We start from the raw sequence: 16,012 nt of genomic DNA, 5'->3' as shown, positions 1-16,012 counted from the left end.
CGGCGCCCAGGCAGCGCGGCAGCACCGTGGCCCCGGCCTAGGCCGGGCGGGCCCCACGGCCCGAGCCTGACCCCAGCGCCGGCCGCACCCGAGCCGGCCGCGACCCCCAGGGCAGCCCCGGGAGCGGGTGCCCCGAGCCTCCTGGGCTGGCCAGCGGGGGCAGCAGGACCCTGCGGGGCAAAGAGGCCTGGCTCCGGGCGGCGCGGCCGAGCCGGCGGGGTGAGGGCGGCGGGGCCTCGCTAGCGTTCCCGTCCCGCCCGCGCCCATGGCGGAGCCGCCCCGCCCCGCCGTCGCTAGTCCCCGCCGCCAAGGGAGGAAGTGTCGTAACAGCTGACAGGAAACTTGGCGGCGGGTTACGGCAGCGGCGGCCGCGCTTGGCGGCCGCTGGATGAGCGGAGAGTGGGAGCCGCGGCGCTGAGGAGACGCGGGGGTGAGTGGCCGCGGCGGCGGGCGGGGAGGCCGCGGCGGCGGCGGGTGGCCGCCCGGGGCCCGCAAGGGACCGGGGAAGGGCCCCGGTGGCGGCGGCGGGGGGAGTGGGACAGCAGGAAGAGGCGGCGGCGGGGCGGCGAGGCGGGGCCCGGGCACCGTCTCTGCCTTTGTTCGTGCCCCCCCCCTCCCCGCCGACCGCGGCCCGTGAGGCCGCCGCCTCCCCCCCCCCCCGCCCCCCTCTCGTCTGACGCCCTCCTCCTCGGTGGGTTTGTGTCGGTCTCTCCCGTAGGATATGGCCGAGGTACCGCCGGGGCCTAGCAGCGTCCTCTCCCCGCAGGGGGACACGCTCTCCCCCTTCCCCGGAGGAGGAGGAGGAGGGGGGGCTGCTTCCTCCTCCTCCTCCTCTTCCACCTCCTCTGCTGCCGCCGCCGCCTGCACCGGGGCCCAGGACGAGGAGGCCGAAGAGGAGGAGGAAGAGGAGGGACCCGCGGGCGGACGGGAGCAGCAGCAGCGAGGAGGAGGAGGAGGCAGCGACGGCGGCAAGGGGGGGCCGCAGCAGCAGCACCGCCTCCACCACCACCACCACCATCCCCCGCACCACAACCACCAGCTCAACGGCCTCATCAGCCCCGAGCTGCGGCACCTGCGGGCCTCCCTCAAGAGCAAGATCCTCAGCTCGGAGGCAGGGGCAGCCCCCGAGGGGCTGGAGAACAAGCGAGCCAGCAAAACAATGGGCTCCGGACAGCAGCAGCAGTCATCGCCCCCGACCACAGCACCGTGCTCATCTCCCCTTACCAACCACCTCCCTCCCCAGGGAAGGACTGCACCCTCTCCTCCTCCTTCTCCCCCAGCAGCAGCAGCAGCAACAGGGGACAGGAGCCAGCCTGCTGCCACAACTACGACTGCTGCTAAGACTGCAGCCCGCAATGGGCTGGCAGGAGGGACTGGCTTGGAGGAGGAAGAGCAGGAGGAGGGGGATGAAGGAGGGGAGGAGGAGGAGTCCCTGCTGCTACTCTCCAGGTCCTTAGCAGCAGCTTGCAGTTTGAAAGGCTCGGGAACGGACTCTCAGCCCGAGGAGGACCTAACGATACGATACGTCCGATATGAGTCAGAGCTGCAGATGCCCGATATCATGAGACTGATCACCAAAGATCTGTCTGAACCCTACTCCATTTACACATATAGGTATTTTATCCACAACTGGCCACAACTTTGCTTTTTGGTAAGTGCCGGAGGGGGAAAGGGAAGGCAGGAATTGGGAGTGGTTTGGGGTTGGGGAGGAGAGGATTAAAGGGTTGACATTTGCGGAAATACTTCTGATAATCTTTTTGAGGATAAGGCCAAGCTTTTTTGGAAGTACCTGCCTTCCTAATGAAGTCCCCTTGTGACCTGTGCATGTATAAGTAAAGCATACGCCTGAACTTCCTACATTTGTTAATATATGTTTTAAGTGGTGGGGAAAGGCTTTGAGCACAGGGCTAGGATCCAGGAATTCAAGGCTTCTAATCTTGGTTTTGACATTGACTTTTGTGACCTTTCGTAGCTCATTTTATCATTCTGTCTCAGTTCTTAGGTTTGTATTTAGAAAAGAAAGTGGTTAGTCCACTAGTGTCTTATGAGTGCTTAGTACTTCTTGCACAATGGTTTTAAAGCAGACTTCAGTGTGGGTAGCATATAGATGTTAAGTGATATGTGGAGAGACACTGTTAAAGGTTTTGTAGACTTCTTGATCTACTAGCTTTGAAAAAGACAAGTACAACTGTATTGCTTCTTACAGATGTGATAGTGTATGCAGCATGCAGAAATTCTCATGCTGCTTAGATTGTCTTGCTGTACTAACGATATATTTAGTTTTATATTCTTTCTACTGCACTATTGAAAAGATTAATTCATCTGTCACCCTGTCTTTCTAAATGTTTAGTGCTTCTTAGGGAAGAACTTGTGTCTCAGTTGAACAGTATGCTTTTAGGATGATAATCCGTCCACAGGTCTATGAAGCTGAGCATAAGTTGGCCTGAGGGGTATACGTGCATAGTGGGAGCTTAGCTGTGTTTGATTTACTCATAAGAAAACTTACGTCTGCAAAACAGAACGTTTATGGGAGTGTATGGCACTTCCTCGCTAAGGTAAATGATGAATTCTTCTCTCTTGATGTTTTAATCAAGGCTGGACGCCTCTCTGAAAGGTATGATTTAGCCAGAGCCAGGACACCCTTCCATTCAGGAGTATTTCTGTAAAATTTTAATACGATATGAGTACAGGAGGTGAGGCTAATGGAATCCATCTGGTCTTAAACTTCCTGAATGTTCTTGGTTTAGGGTCTGGTATAATTTATAGCGGGATTTATATGATTCATAGGAGGATTTTCAGAACTGTGCCTCTTAAAACCCTGAAGAGGGAATGCAGTAGGATTATAGAAAGTTGAGCAAAGCATTACCTTCTGGAACAAAATAGAAATACAAAAATATTTGAAAACATCGTTTGATGCAAAGTCATGTTTGCCATTATAAGGGTGCTGAGGAGAGCAGAATGGTATTTTTCAAGCACTGAGCTATGTGTGTGACTGATTTTCCTAATACTGAAAATAAACGCTTGTGAACTATGAATAAATATCTGTACTTTCAACATCAAGTGCATCGCTGGTAATGCCAAGGCAATGTTGGATACTATTAGATCGCAATGCATCTGTTTAGACTTTAAATTTTTTTTTTCTTTTTTTTTTTTGCCAAGGAGTAACTTGAGAATTTTCTTATGCAAAGAGCAATGGCAAGTTGTTTGACAGAGCACTAAAACAGATGATTTCTAATATTTATTTTTAACAAGTGCATTCAAAGAATAAGGTATCACTCAAGGAGAAGAAAGTTCCTTAAGCTTATTTTGTAGTGACAGCTTCTTTTTTTAATAGGCTTGAAGAATCAACAAAACTTTACTTGAACTCTGTAATTCTACTCAATTTGCCATTTTTTTAAAGGGTGGAACAATGTAAAGTACATAAAACCATACAGAAGAATATGTGGCTATGACTGTCTAAAGCTGTTAGCAAATTGTCGTCTACTTAGTAATTTGAAGCTCTTGAAGTATGTTGAGTCAAATTTGATGGGTGTTTTTTGTGACTGGTTTTAGTATTTTTAAGGTTTGTTTTTTAGGGGTTGTCTTGAAGACTTTCTGTTCTATAAAATTTAATTTGTCCTGCAGTTAATGGATTCCTGAACTACTTCTATCTAAAGTCTCTTTAAAATATTTATCTTCAGTCAGGGACTGCATATTCCAGTTAGCCAGAACAGTGTCAGGATGGTGAACAGAAGCATAGAGCCTGATCTCACAGAATAATTTGTCTTTAATGCCTTGTGGCCTCGCACCCTTCTGGTTTCAGGTTTTGATTGGTCTTGGGGAGAGGGGTTAGACTGCAATTTGATAGTATTTGAAAAAATATCTGTAGGGGTTCAATCAATTCCTTTACTGAATTTCACCATCACCATTTTTAAAATCTTCCAATGCATACTCCCCTGTCTTCATTGCACTGTTGGGGCCTCCTTTCCCTTTCTTAACATGTGATGGGAAAGTATTAACACCACTTAAATTTGAAGGTGGGATGTGTATTTTCCATAAATGATCAGCAATTGTCCCTTGCTGATAGTTATTCAGTAAACCATCTTAAACACCATAATTTTGCTGCCTGGCGTTTTGGATGGCTGACAAGGCAGCGCTGTTTTCTGGGGGCATTATCAACATTATTCCTGTCGATAATTATCTCATGGGTTTGAAACTTGCTGAGTTTTGGCTTGGCCTTCCCAAGGTGCACCGTTGCTCTAATGGCTAGTGCATCCAAAGGGCTGCTTGCTTTTCCTTTCCGTTAACTACCGCTTCCTCGCTTGTGCCAGCTCTTGTGTTTCTCTGATTTGTGAAGCTAAGATAACCCTCCCACCACCACCATATATTTATAAGTGTATGTATGTATATGTTTTAGGGTCAGGTTTCTGTTGGTTTAAGGCTCCAAACATGTTCATAGTAGGATGTCACAGGCACCGGTGTTGGTGCAAGGGAAGAGGTGAGAGTGCACAGCTGGAGGGAAGGCATAGGACCAATCCTAACTAGTCACTAGCTTGGTTTTGCTGTATCAAACCACTTCCTCACTGTACACTCAAAAAAGAAGATCATATTCCACTTTAAAAGGACCTGGAGATACTAGGAATCTTCAGAGCCTCTTCGTTTTAACGTCAAATTCATCTGTGTAACTGTCATCCTGACTTTAGGGCTAACAAGTTGGGAACACTTGATGATCAGTTCTGAAGTGTTACACTGCAGCATTATCTGACTGAGCTGTGGCAAGGTAACAACCTTCCCCTCCATAAACTGCAACTATCTGCTTTAACTCAGGTGTCGCCTGTCTTTGGAAGAGCAGGTTCGCACTGTGTGCTGGGTGTGGATGCTCTGTAAGTGCCTGGTTTTTACTTATTCCCAGGAGCTCTGTCAGTCCAGTTTCTCTTCAAGTGACCTATGATAACCACTCCTCTGTCAAAAAATGACAGAGGAACAGGGTATCTTCTGTTTCCCATGAAGCATTTTTAAGCACCGCTACAGCTTTGTCCCAATATGGATTGTAAATGCATTTTCAAAGTTGCAGCTTCCTTGTAAAGTGTTTTTTGCAGCTTCTGGTCTTAGCAGCATTAAAGTTCTAAAACTTCCATTTAGAACTGATATATTAAATATTTCAGAAAATTGTTTTCAAAATACGTTAGCGTGGGAGAGGTGAGCTTAGGAAACCTGCTCTCTGCCAAAGTTTGGATAAGACAGGATGTAATAAAAGCAGAGTTCTGGCTGAGTGTTGTAACCTCTCCTGCAATTCACAGTACTGCACTGTTCAGCTGCCTTTTATGAAAAATCTGGAAAATCTGTGCTTTTATTGGGTTCTTAACTTTGCCACTAGCTATAGCAGCATTTATAATTTAAACTTTCACAAGTTTAAAAATAACCTATTAATTCCATGTAAGTGCTATTAGATGTGTAGTAAATCCTAAAAGACTGCAGTTAAGGTCTTGTTTTATACTAATGCTTTGCCTTTTTTTTTTTTTATTGGATTTTATTCAAGAGTCTAAGCATACTTCATGTTGAAATTAAGACTTGTAAGACATCGTTCCTGTTTTTCGGTTGCAGAAGGCTTGGGGCATAAAAGAAGAACCAGAAAAGTTAGGAAACTGGAAGGTCTTCCTAGCCTCATGGCAGACGTAGGAAGAAATTCTGTTAACATCCATTCCCAATTTGCAAACTCTCTCTGTGTTCCAGTTTCCTCTTAGGAACGATCGTGGTTTTAGATACAAGCTTGCTGTGCTACTTCTCGCTGTCAGCGGCTTTGTGAAAACTTCACTCATTGCAGCATCTGAGTACGTAACAACAGCTAGTGGTAGTTATTCTGACAATGCCCTTGCACAGGAGGGAATTACTCGTGTCCAGTTTCATAGAGTGGAAACAGAGTGACTTAAGTGATTTGCCCAGTATCGTAAAGAGCTCTGACTGAACCGCCAGACTTTTGGTTAAAACCATTAGCCTAAATGTATCCTCTAATGGCATTCAGTAACATGATTGCTAAATGTAAGCCAAAGGATTCATACAGAGCTGTTTCTGTGATACTTTGGGATGGATTTTGGTGCGTGTGTGAAAGGGAAGCTGTGTTGCAGTAGTACAGGTTCTACTGCATTTGAATCGCAAAGTATTTCTCTTTCAGGGGCTAGTTGGTCGTTTTAATCTTCCTCAAATGGGAACAAATGTCACAGTTGGGTATGAAATGCATACTCAAACTGTGGCTGCCAGACTTAATGCCATCTTTGCTAATGAAATTAATGCCAATTGTTTAATTTTGTGAAAAGTCATGTTCTTGCTGATTTACAGACACTTCTGTGCTAATTCTTCTAGCAATACATGGTTGCAATACAAAGATACTAAAATCTAGTTTGTTTTAAACACTTAAACTTATTCATAAAAACAAAGTTGATGCAAATATTGGATTTGAATTCATGTATGTTAATCCTGCTAATGACTTATGATTGAAGTAACTCTTAAAGTACTCTGTGGGGTTTATAATATATAATAGTTACTTGGGCTGAATTCTGTTTGCAGAAACTTGTATGTTTAGAAGTACTCTCGTATACCTGAAAAGAAAATTTGGCCCATGATTGTCTTTTCATAAATGGTGTTATGTGGGAACTACTTTTTCTCTCTCCTCCCTACTATCCCTATTTCAGTCTGGTTTTTTGGGTTTTTTTATTTACAGAGTGTAGCCTTCTCCAGGGAATTAAATTACAAAGTTTTACATCACTTTTGAGGTTCATTTCCAGCTTTAGATAAGGTTGGAGAGAAGGAGAAAGGAGAGGAAAGGCAACAAAAAACCTCAAATTGAAGTGGAAATGCAGCACTCCCTCTCTAAGTGGAACCGTCGATTAATTGGCAGACTTACCTGCCTAAATACAGAGAAATAGGTTTAGGTGTTTGGGGAACCGGTAGCAAAGTCATACTTTATTCAGCTCTCTGGCAACAGTGGTAAAACCAGTGGGTATTTGCTGCTTTGATCACGGAAACAAAATTCTTTGCTGTTCATTTAGCGTTTTGACTATCTGATTCATGAACATAACTTTTCTGAAAAGTGCCCTAAAGAAGAAAGAACACAGATTGCAATGTCTAGAATGTCACCACTCTTGAAGTGTGTAAAAAATATATCTTAAAAATCCTCTGCATGACTGTTACGATCAACAATTTGCACGTGTTCACTTCAGGGCAAAGCATAACTATAACATGCTAGTTTGTGGTGTGCCTTTTTTTTTTTTTTGTGTGAGGTATAAGATTACATCTAGGTACTCTGCATAATTATAGCAGTGTTATGAACAGTCTGTCTGATGATACTCTTTATTTAACTCCCTGGTTTTCTCAGGTCTGAGCCGAGGCACAAAACTCGCCTTGAGCTGACACTTTGCATGCACAGTTTTAGTATAAGTACAGCTTTTCTTTTCTATGGAATAAACTGTGTTTTGGAACAAGTGAAAGACTGCTTAGAGGCTGTGTATTTCAGTCCATTTAGATCATGCTACAGTTTTTATTTTAAAAACCCACTTGTTCAGATTGTTCAGGGTTGTTCTTGGATACTGCTAAAAATGTGTTTTCTTGCCAAATAAAAATTGAAAAATAATTATATTTATATATTTGCCTGATGAGCTTAAACTATATTAGAAATGGTGTTAGGGTCATGCTGTATCATAGAGCTTTGGAACTGCAGCTCATATATTTTGGGCTGCTTCATTTCACCTTTGATACAGCTCCTGTTTGAAAGCTAACTTGGTTAAAAACCCACCATCCAGGTAGAGATGCTAGAAGACATTATTCTTTTGGGGGCAAAAAACCTGTGCATCTGTGCCTACAATATGGTCTGTGTGAATTAAACTTCTATCCGTAGTCTTAGCCTACAAGCTGTAGGCAGAAAGGTTCAGGTGGTTGGAGACTATAGAGTGTGTACCATAGACTTTGGAGAAGCGAGCGCTAGGTTCCCAGGTGGGCTGCACTGAGGTTGGCAATACTGGCTCTGGCAAGTCCTCTTCATTTGACGTGTCTTACTGTTGTAAATTTGGATTATCCAGAAGCGCTTGTGCCAGCACATGCTTGTGCCAGTCATGTGCTGTAGTCCCGGTTTAGTTGCTACAGTGGAGTCGAAGGCTAGTTCCCCCCCCCTGCAGATACAGGTCTGTCAGAGTCTGTGGATCCATTTATACACCCATACGTACAATTATAAGTTTCTTTTTTATCTCTGTCAGTCTTTCCTGAATGAATAGTAATTCATTCTCCCTTTGGATGCTATCCTACTCTGCAGCATTATTCAGCTTTACTGCTGCAGGTTATAATGTCACTAATCTCTCATGCTGCCTAATCCTTCAGTTAACATATGACTTGGTTTTTCTTACACTCTTTCTCTAATGTATTTCATGGTAAAATTTTGGTGCAAGTGGTTTGATAAGTGTTTGGGGAGGAGTTGGGTTCTGTTCTTTTTAGGTTTTTTTCCTTAATATTTCAGAATAACTACATCTCCTTGACCCCGCTTTTTGTGACAATACCATTGGGATTAACTGTCAGTGCATAGCTCTTAACAAATGAAATCTCTGAACAGTTAAAATGTGTGAAATTAACTGTGTGCTTTTTCTGTTTGTTCTTTGGGTGTCGTATGACTGAAAATGACAGTTTCTAAAGATTAAACGCAGCAACATTTTTCTCTGATACATTGTGGCCTTGACATTAAAACCAGACAAAAATTAAGCATGTTATCTACCACAGCCCTTGTACAGGAAAATTCAGATCACTATAAAAGAGGAACGGACTTTTTTCCCCTCTGTGGCAGCCCATGTGAAAGGGTGACTTGTGCCTTAACCTGGTCTTTTTTTTCTCCCCCCCTTTTCTATCACACGTGTTCTTGCCTGTAGCCTTCATGGAATAATACTGTGGTTCTCTCCAGGACAATTCATTGGTTGTTAATTGACTGTAACTTTATTTGAATGTAATAAAGAAGTAAGAGTCCTTTAATCTTATTTATACTTTCGGAGACGTTTTTAAAATTTATTTAGTTTTTTTTTATAGCTTTATGCAAACAAATTTTGTGTGGCTGTTTCACTTAAAATGAACTGGTTTACTACTTTTGGTAGCACTGTAGATCACAAACTGAGAATGCATACGTGTATGTTTGTCTTTAAGGCCATGGTAGGTGAGGAGTGTGTAGGTGCCATCGTCTGCAAGCTGGATATGCACAAAAAGATGTTCCGCAGAGGTTATATAGCCATGTTAGCAGTGGATTCCAAATACAGAAGAAAAGGAATTGGTAAGAATAGCCTTTTTTGTTATTTCTTACTTAAGTCCTGTAGTTGGGATAACTGTAGATGTCATAAAGATTTAAGCAGAACTGAACTTCCAGATGTGGTGGTTTGTCTGTCATCCCCACCTTACTCGACCACACAAGCTCTCCAGTGGCTTTTTTTCTGTTGTTAAAATAATCCAAAATGCCCTATGAGATTTACGTCTGGGATACGATAAGCTAAAAATAAAGGCAGCCAGCAGCCCCTTACCTCTGCCTATTACCACTGTCAAATAATAACAGTGGGAATTGCTTTGCATTTTTATATGTGCCTTCGTCACTGTATTGCTATGTTATTTTCCGTCTATCTTTTTTCAGCAAACTTATCCCCTGGCTTTTCCCTATCAATTATGCATATGTTGCCTGTTGGGGAGAATGTATGTAGCTCATTCTTGTATCAATAAGTGAAGAAAAATAGTTGCGTATTGCTACTTGAATGACTGAAACGGAGATCTGTTTTGTTGGGAAGTTACATGATAGAAGAAATCACCCTTGGCCCTCCCTTGTTGATCAGTTTTGCCCTGATGAAGGGATTTTCATTCTAACACCAGTTATCCTAGTTGGCTTAATTAAACATCTGTTCTTATGGAACTTTTTTTTTTGTGGTGGTTATTGTGAAATTACATTTTGTAACATTTTTAACTTAAAACATGGACATCAGCTTTAAAGGCTAGAAATGTGCTTCACCACTCATTCACACTGAACAGCTCATACTTCTGTGATTAAAGACAGAAAATTACTTGCAATGGGAAAATACGGTGATACGTTGCAGAATGGTACCATTGTGTTTGTTCTCCTCTTAAAAAAAAAAAAACAAACAAAAACAAAGCCTTCAAAAAACTTGAAGCACTACATATTATCATGACTATTCAAGCATGTGCGGATTTTTTTTTTTTTTTCTTCAGTGCAATTCTGAAGCCATTGTTGGTTTCTGTAGTGGAGCAGAGGGAAGAGGATACTGAGAAATCACTGTCTCTCCTTTCCTTTTAGCTGAGTCATGAAGGAGCTTGCCATAATTTAATTGCAGGTGCTTGGATTCATAAGTAAATAAGAACTAACGCTGTTGTTATGATCTCTGCAACATTTTTTCCCCTCGCTTTAGTCAGTTCATTATTTTAGAATTATATAAATAGAATTTATATTTAAAGCCTTGCTTACTTTAGCATTATGTATGTTGACTTTTTCCTACACTTGCCACCTTGCTGTTTCTCAAAGTATGCTGTTAATCTGAAGATTTGTTTTAAATGTAGTACAGTTTTGTCGTGCGTTCAATGAAAATCTTAATTGATTAAAGTTTTGAGAATACTTCAAACCATTCTCTAGATTCCTTGGGGTTTTTTTTCCTTTTCCTTAGCCTTCTTATGGAAGTGAGATTTATGCAATTTCATTGAACAGCAGTTTTTTCCACTAATAACTTTGAAATCAACTTTCAATTTCACCCCAATTCTACAGACAGGTAGGGATATTACATTTGTAGAACTGTTGTGAAATAGATGAAAAATAATGATAAAGAATTAAATTAATGCTTGACTGAGGGGAAGGGATGGGCTTCAACCATATAATTAGATACTAGCAAATCCAAATGGGAGTAAGCCACGAGAAAAGTGGTTTCATAAGTTCTGTTACTAATAGAAGTATTTGTTTTAGTATGAGGAAATTCCCTTGGAAGATGAATGTCCTTCAAGTGCGTGCTAGCAGATTTCGACTTTAAATGCAACAAAAAGGAGCGAATCACATCTTGGAAGGCTATATATAACACTATGTTAAACATAGAAGCCTGTTTCTAATATCCTTGTGCTAGAAGAATCTTGCGCTCAAGCTGAGTCTCTGGATAACTTTACGGATTATGTTAATGTTCAAACTTGAGACTGCAACTTGACTGCAACTTCTTGTTTCTTTCTTTCTTTCTTTCCTCCCTGCTTTCTCCAGGTGTCACGTCATGTAGGTAGCACACATGTTAGTCATATATAAACTAGCATCTTTTGCATTGCAACTCTGACACTTAACTGAAATCTATATTTCAGGTACAAACTTGGTTAAGAAAGCTATTTATGCTATGGTTGAAGGAGATTGTGATGAGGTAAGATTTTATAATCAAAAACTTTCATAATGTAAATGGTTTGCATTCTCCTATATGTGGATTCATTTTACAGGTTTTTCTTCTACAGGACTTTTTTTAGGTGGGGAGTGGGTTGGTAAGAAGCTATTCCTTTTATAATAAAAGGAAAAATAGCCTCAGAAAAATGTGTGGCACAAATAGGAGAAGGATTTTTTAAATTTGTTATAAGGGCTTAAATTCAGTGTTTCAGGTTTTGTTTTACTTTGCGAAGCTGTCTCAGCCTTTGGTCACAGGCACGTTTTCCTCCAAAGGCTCTAGTTGAAGGTGCTACTGACCTGCGTAACTTGCATGTTGTGTGTAATACTTCCATACTTTCAGAATACACAGAGATACTGGAACAATACGTGCTGTAGTATTGCAGAATATGGTTTTATCACAACAAGGTGTCAGGCTATTCTGACAGTGCATAGCTATATTCCGTAGCACTAACGGAACTCTCATGATTTAGCACGTCAGTGAAAACTTGGAAGGAAAGTGACTGAATCATCGTCGAGCTTTCTCTGGCCTATATGTTATCAGCCTTCCCTTTTACCAGATTACAGTCCCTACTTTTATATATTTATGTATAAAAAGCAACTATGTGCCATGTTTAACTTGTGAGGAACTCTCCCTACGTCCATTCTCCTTAATCTGGTTATCTGTCCCTTTAGCTTTTATCTGCTTGGTACAATGCAATTGTTAGCTTGTTCCAGTATGTGAGCACTGTGTCATTTCAGTGTCTCATAGTTAATGACCCTTTGATCTCTCTTTTATTTCATTTCAACTGCTCCCTCAATTGTCCTGCTGCGATGTGGTGAAGTTTCTTATGCAAAACTACAATTTGTGTCGCAGGACTTCTGGCACGTAACTCTGTTTATTTTTCCACTTGTTGTGTTATGCCTCTTGCAGCATCCTTGCATATGTTCTCACTTCAGTCATTGTTTGAGATGTTTATTCTTTCCTTCAGATTCCTTCATGCCTCTGCTTACTGGTGTCTCGCCCCTCCTCTGATTTACGTTGTACTCAAGCAGTGTAGTGCAATCTGATAGTTCTGTAATTCTTTAAGTTCTATGTTTCAGCTTGTTGCTTCTATCATCGTATGTAATATGCCTTGCTCTAATCTGTTTTACTACTTGCTACATTCAACTAATCAAGAAAAGTGGTTTTGGTTGTTTTTTCCATTGCTTTCCACTATGGTCTTGAATTCAGTTGCCCTTGCTAGAGTATTCAAGATTAAACAAAATTAAAAAATAATTGAGGAATGGTATCACACTGTTCACATCGCAGTTGGAGAATTGAGATGCAGAGAAGTGAAGTGAATTGCCTGCTGTTGTTAGAGAGTCAGCAGTAGAACTGGCTATTTCTACTCAAGCTACCGGAGTTGCAATAATTACCATATGATTTATGAGTGTATGTACTACTTCTCACATCACTTCATTTCTAAATTGGACTCTCTAACAGGTATACACATAATGATCTCTCCTGTATCTTTCTTTTTTCCTACTGCTGTAATACTAGTCCAAGAGTCCTTCTCGCTGTTTTTTTTATCTTTGTAAGGATGAAATAAATGTGATAAGGATTGCAGGCTAGTCTGCAGTGACACCTCATTAAGTCTTAGTCACAGATTTTCATCTATGGTGCTGCATAAATGCTTTGTACTAAAAGCAGAAGACATTTTTTCAGAGACCGTTGCTATCCCTCTTTAATCGAACGCGCTGCAATTCAGGCTCCTTGAAGTGCGTGCTGGACGGGTGCAGGCATGTTTCAGTTCCAGTTTGGAAACTGTGGAACTGTGTTTGTGGGATGATGATTCTGAACTAATTAGGCCCTGCTTCTTGGGGGCTTTTGCATCAGCTGAGTCTTGTGCTGGCACAGAGTGTTGAAACAGGAGCTTATTATGCCCGGGCAACGCGGAGTGCAAGCAGAGTATGTTTCTGACTTTCTACACCGGTCAGCAGAGGCATACTCATGCTGATTTGATATATTTATGTTGTTCCTTTTCATGCACAGGTTATCTACAGCCAAATAGCCGATGTTTTCATGTTTTCTTCTTTTCTTTGCCACCAAGTGTAGGTTTCTTCCAGACGTATGTGGTACGAAATAACGATGTTGGTTACTTGTACCGCATGGTGGATTGCCAAGTTTTTCAGTCATGACCAGAATTTGAAAAATCCAACTTGCCACCCATTAAAAGCTCTGTTTGACAGAGCCAAGACATGTACCCTCACCAGTTTTTACATTTGTTGGGAGAATGGTTTCTGGCTGTCTGATTGATGCCTAGAGCTGATCAAACATGAGGTAGTGCATCACAGTAATTTGTCTTTGTGAGGTGTGTAAATAGTTTAGTCATCTCTGCTGCTCTTAAGATATTTTTCTACATCCCATAATAAAATCAGAAGCATGATGAAAATAAAAAGATGCTGCTACTTGATATAAGATGAACTGCAATTAAAAAAAAATGCTGTTTTCTGAAACTTGCTTGGAATATGATTAAAAACATGAGTATGCAGCTGTGGGTGTCATGAAAAATTTCCAAAGGCTGTTTGGAAACTCTTCCCTTCAATCTAATTATGGAATAGATGCAGTAAATGTACTTAATTTCAATAACTTGTGGCATATAATCTGATAAATGCTTCGCTCAGTATGTTACTTTGAAAAGTACTGTAGATTGGACTTTTGAGATATCAACATTGAGTCCTGAAAAATAAAGGATTTATATAACACCATAGATGAAAATCTTGAAAAATCACTCCTGATGTGCTGGCATTTCAAAGTATGCTGCAATATTTTAGTGATTAAGGACATTCCCCCCACCCCGTAAGCTGATTTAGTGGGAATGAACTAAGCCAGGCCTATGCAACAAGTGATTTACAGGGCAAACTTCTGGGGTCAGTCAGCTGCCTAAGAGGTAGTTTATGCTATATGCCATGCTTCAAAGCTGAGAGGCACTATCCTTCCAGCCAGGGGTTGTTTCCCGGCTTGAGGAAGCTGTGGGGTGAGTAAGTGAAGGAGTGAATTGGCTGGGGTGGAATCTGTGGGGAGGGGAGGAGGTGGCCATGAAGCTGGCTGTGGCCCATTAGAATAGAAATGAGGGAAGTGATCTGATGTTGGGGGTGGGTGGTTGGACTAGAAATTACCTTCAAGCCTGAAGAAAGTGCTCAACAGCATGCTTTGAGCTGGAGTGTCTGGATATAACATTATAAAACTTAAAGGATCTTTGATTTTTTTTTTTTTTTTTTTTTTTTTTTTTTACCTTGGTGACTTTCTCAGGCATTTGATGTTAATGAATTTTAATATTTGGGCTAGTGAACTGAAGGTTTTCAAGGTTATAATGGGCTGAGTTTCCAATAGGTCACAAAGATTTAGAATAACTTTATGGGCTGATTGCATAGAAAATGTAAAGTATGGAAATAGGTGAAGGTGAATAGGTTTTCTCCCATCTCCAAAGTTTTGAAGACGTTATTCTTCCAGTGTAAAAAGGAAAGTATGTGCTAACTTCAGCAAGTTGGGCATCTGGCTGCTTTTTGTAAGTTTGCTTAGTTTTTACTGACAAGCAATTTTCAAGAATTGTACTGCTTAAGACCTTCATGTTCAGGTAGGTGATAGTGCCCCTGTACTCGGCACTGGTGAAGCCGCACCTCGAGTACTGTGTTCAGGTTTGGGCCCCTCACTACAAGGACATTGAGGTGCTGGAGTGTGGCCAGAGCAGGGCAGTGAGGCTGGGGCAGGGGCTGGAGCACAAGGCTGGGGAGGAGCGGCTGGGGGAGCTGGGGGTGCTCAGCCTGGAGAAGAGGAGGCTGAGGGGAGCCCTCATCGCTCTCTGCAACTGCCTGAAAGGAGGCTGGAGCTGGGGGGGGTCGGTCTCTTCTCCCCAGTAACAAGCGATGGGACGAGAGGAAACGGCCTCAAGCTGCGCCAGGGGAGATTTAGGTTGGATATTAGGGAAAAACAACTTCACCTAAAGGGCTGTCAGGCCCTGGCACAGGCTGCCCAGGGAAGTGGCTGAGTCCCCATCCCTGGAGGTATTTAAAAGACGGGTAGACATGGTGCTCAAGGACATGGTTTAGTGGTGGACTTGGCAGTGATACGTTAATGGTTGGACTCCATGATCTTAAGGGTCTTTTCCAACCTTAATGATTCTATGTGGAACTGTCCCATCCCTTAGAAAGGAGGAGTTGTTCATTCATATGCAGGGTTTCCATCTGTAACAAATGACTGTAAGTAATCTTTGTATTACTGAAATAATGTACCATATAACTGGTGACTAATCAAAATAAGACTCTAGTAAGTGGGACTTTTAAGAGCTTTTTTTTAAGCAAAATGTAGAATCTGAAAAGGAGTTGCAATCTCTCATGAGAATTTCCATTGAAACTTTAGGGTGATTTAAAGTGGGGTTTTTTGACCACAGCAGTAGGTGTGTCATTTTAATTCAGTACCATGCTTGTAAAAATTAAATATATATTTTTATATAATCCTACTTGAAATTATCAAACTATTGACACCTTAGCTTTTTCTTAATCTACAAGTCATCTAAGGTATTAAGTGTCATGTTTTGGGTACTGCCTTTCTTTAAAAGTTAAGGTGGTTAAACTGATTAAGGACGC

At 42.0% G+C, this 16,012-nt stretch overlaps 1 protein-coding gene across 6 annotated transcripts in view; it reads left to right on the top strand.

Moving 5' to 3' along the window:
- Nucleotides 1-322: 322 nt before the first annotated feature.
- The window catches only part of NAA30 (N-alpha-acetyltransferase 30, NatC catalytic subunit), a 29,438-nt gene continuing 13,748 nt past the window's right edge, over nucleotides 323-16,012 (top strand). Inside the window, exons 1-5 of one of the 6 annotated variants that reach the window (XM_087748055.1) lie at nucleotides 338-430; nucleotides 719-781; nucleotides 830-1,651; nucleotides 9,154-9,277; nucleotides 11,335-11,390. In XM_087748055.1, coding sequence (XP_087604181.1) covers nucleotides 722-781; nucleotides 830-1,651; nucleotides 9,154-9,277; nucleotides 11,335-11,390 — 1,062 coding nt within the window. In that variant the 5' untranslated portion in view covers nucleotides 338-430; nucleotides 719-721. Of the gene's footprint in view, nucleotides 431-718; nucleotides 1,652-5,712; nucleotides 6,333-9,153; nucleotides 9,278-11,334; nucleotides 11,391-16,012 lie in introns of those variants that run through there. The other 5 variants (XM_087748054.1, XM_087748056.1, XM_087748059.1 and 2 more) reach the window with 5 other exon arrangements.

This window comes from Nipponia nippon, unplaced genomic scaffold (assembly GCF_047370975.1).
Source record: "Nipponia nippon isolate SJK-2023a ecotype South Korea unplaced genomic scaffold, ASM4737097v1 scaffold_11, whole genome shotgun sequence".
NCBI classification, from domain to species: Eukaryota; Metazoa; Chordata; class Aves; order Pelecaniformes; family Threskiornithidae; genus Nipponia; species Nipponia nippon.
The sequence above is the reverse complement of the archived record's forward strand: the minus strand, read 5'-3'. Positions and strand labels throughout refer to the sequence as shown.